The 2030-nt window shown below is 39.4% G+C and overlaps 1 protein-coding gene across 2 annotated transcripts in view; it reads right to left on the bottom strand.

Moving 5' to 3' along the window:
* vps53 (VPS53 subunit of GARP complex) overlaps positions 1-1094 on the bottom strand; it is a 28936-nt gene extending 27842 nt beyond the window's left edge. For both annotated transcript variants that reach the window (XM_032509574.1, XM_032509575.1), the window contains exons 1-2: positions 876-1094; positions 320-400 (exon numbers count right to left, since the gene is read on the bottom strand). In XM_032509574.1, coding sequence (XP_032365465.1) covers positions 320-400; positions 876-962 — 168 coding nt within the window. In that variant the 5' untranslated portion in view covers positions 963-1094. The remainder of the gene's footprint in view (positions 1-319; positions 401-875) is intronic.
* Between the last annotated feature and the right edge of the window lie 936 nt (positions 1095-2030).

Genomic DNA, 2030 nt, shown 5'->3' with positions numbered 1-2030 from the left:
CCTGATAAAGTTCCCTTGGCCTTTGGAATTAAAATAGACCCATATCATCACATACCCTTCACCATACCTAGAGATTGGCATGGTTGTATTTCAGTTATCCTAATAGCTGGTTTGATTTGAATTGAGAGATGATCTTATGGAAAGTTCCCCATGCCAAGCGTATTTTTTTTCAATTAAGACATTAAGATCAATTTCCAAAAGATGGTTATGTATTCCTCTTTCAACTTTGGCATGGGTGTGTAAACTTACGCAAGCCACTGTAAAATGGAGAGCAGTATGCACATCAGTCTGGCTGCAGATGTTTGTCACTTCACTGTACCTGCTCGGTGGGAAACAGTGTGTTGATGTATTCCACAGCATTGAAGTCCGCTCTGTCCAGGGGGTCTTGGCTGGGGAACACCTAGTACACAAAAAACAAACGACGTTCAGTCAAAGTCATGACTGACAACTTCACACTGAATTGTTGTTGTTGATGGTGTGTTGGGGTGACTTTTACATGCAAACTGATAATACCTTGTAACGTTATTTAACGGTTTCCCTACATAACGTTAGTCAGTCATTACTGGCAACCTGCACATACACACACAAGCTGTAGAGTCGCGTTTATTGTAATGTTAGCTAACCTTGCTAATAATCACCGAAGAGTAACGTTAACGTTAAAAGGCAAAGACTGCTTCCTAAACTACATGTCACGCATTACTTCTAGCTGACATTGCCCCAATATATAAACAACCTGACAATGTTTGCCTAAGTCATTAACGCTATATAGGTAACGTTAGCGTTCGTGTTACAGCAGTGTCACATCTAGCTAGCCTGCTAACAGTTGGGTTGGCTGGGTTTAAATAGCCGCAATAGTAACAAGGTCAATCGGCTACCTGTTCGATGGCTAGTTGCACCTCTGGAGTTAAATGCAAAATAGCCTCCAAATCCTCAGCAAATTCAAATTCTTCCTCCTCCATCATTGTCAAAACAAAACCAAAGACTTCTCCGGCATACCACTTCCTGGTGAGGAGGGTTCTGGGATACCTGATGACGTTGTGTAAATGTATAAACGGTGCTTTCAGGGCCAGTTGAAATCAGGGATTACTTCTGAGCGACGGATTACCATTGCCCGCGAACATCTCTCGCTTCCTATTCCTATTCCTATTCCTATTCCTCTTCCTCTTCCTCTTCCTTATCCTCTCGCATACCTTTATTGCATGATATTGGTTGCAAATTCAATCTCATTTCTCCCTTTTTTGAAAGTACACATGAATGATCTAACAAAGTGGTAAATCCGACGAACATATGGGTTAAATCTAGGTAGTGGTTTCCAAGATGTGACAATTAGGGGTAAGTAAGTCAATAAGTGATGAGTCTTTTTAATTTGAATATGTTTGTAGCATATAGTTGCCTGACATTCAAAGTTTTAACATCTGTTTCCTATGTTTCTATGTTTCACATGTTTGTTCAATTAATACATACTTTTTACTTCTGCCACAACAGCAGAAATTACAAAACTAGGCCTACTCATTTTGTTTTGCATCAAAGGAACTTGTATACAGGGTAGAAGCATAGGAACCATTTATGTACAGATGGAGCAAGAGCTGTTCAAGTTTGGCATCAGACTCCCAGGGTGAGTGTGTGGTTCAGTGTTATAAGAGTAGTAGTTTTTTTTTTTTTTTTTAAGTTTTATTGAAAACAATCATACACAAAAATACATGCTTTCAACATTTTGGGTCTTCTCAGCTTTCTAATTTGCAACTAAACTGAAAGACTAACATACAGCTTATACTGAGAAAGGCAAATAGCATTGTGGGGAATCAGAAGCACCCCCTTGCCTCCTCACTTGAACTGGGTCCGTGTACGTTTTGATCGTTTGTTTTTTTGTTTGAACCACAAAACGAAATAACGAGAAAACCACCGTTTTTCGTTTGTCGTTTCAAACCAAAAACAAAGAGACGGTAAAAAGAGAGCCGTTCTTCCGTTTTGGTTTCTGAAGTCAAAAAACGAAAAACGAGTAAACCAATTTCAAATAACGGACCGTTTTT

This window comes from Etheostoma spectabile, chromosome 3 (assembly GCF_008692095.1).
Source record: "Etheostoma spectabile isolate EspeVRDwgs_2016 chromosome 3, UIUC_Espe_1.0, whole genome shotgun sequence".
NCBI lineage: Eukaryota > Metazoa > Chordata > Actinopteri > Perciformes > Percidae > Etheostoma > Etheostoma spectabile.
The sequence above is the reverse complement of the archived record's forward strand: the minus strand, read 5'-3'. Positions and strand labels throughout refer to the sequence as shown.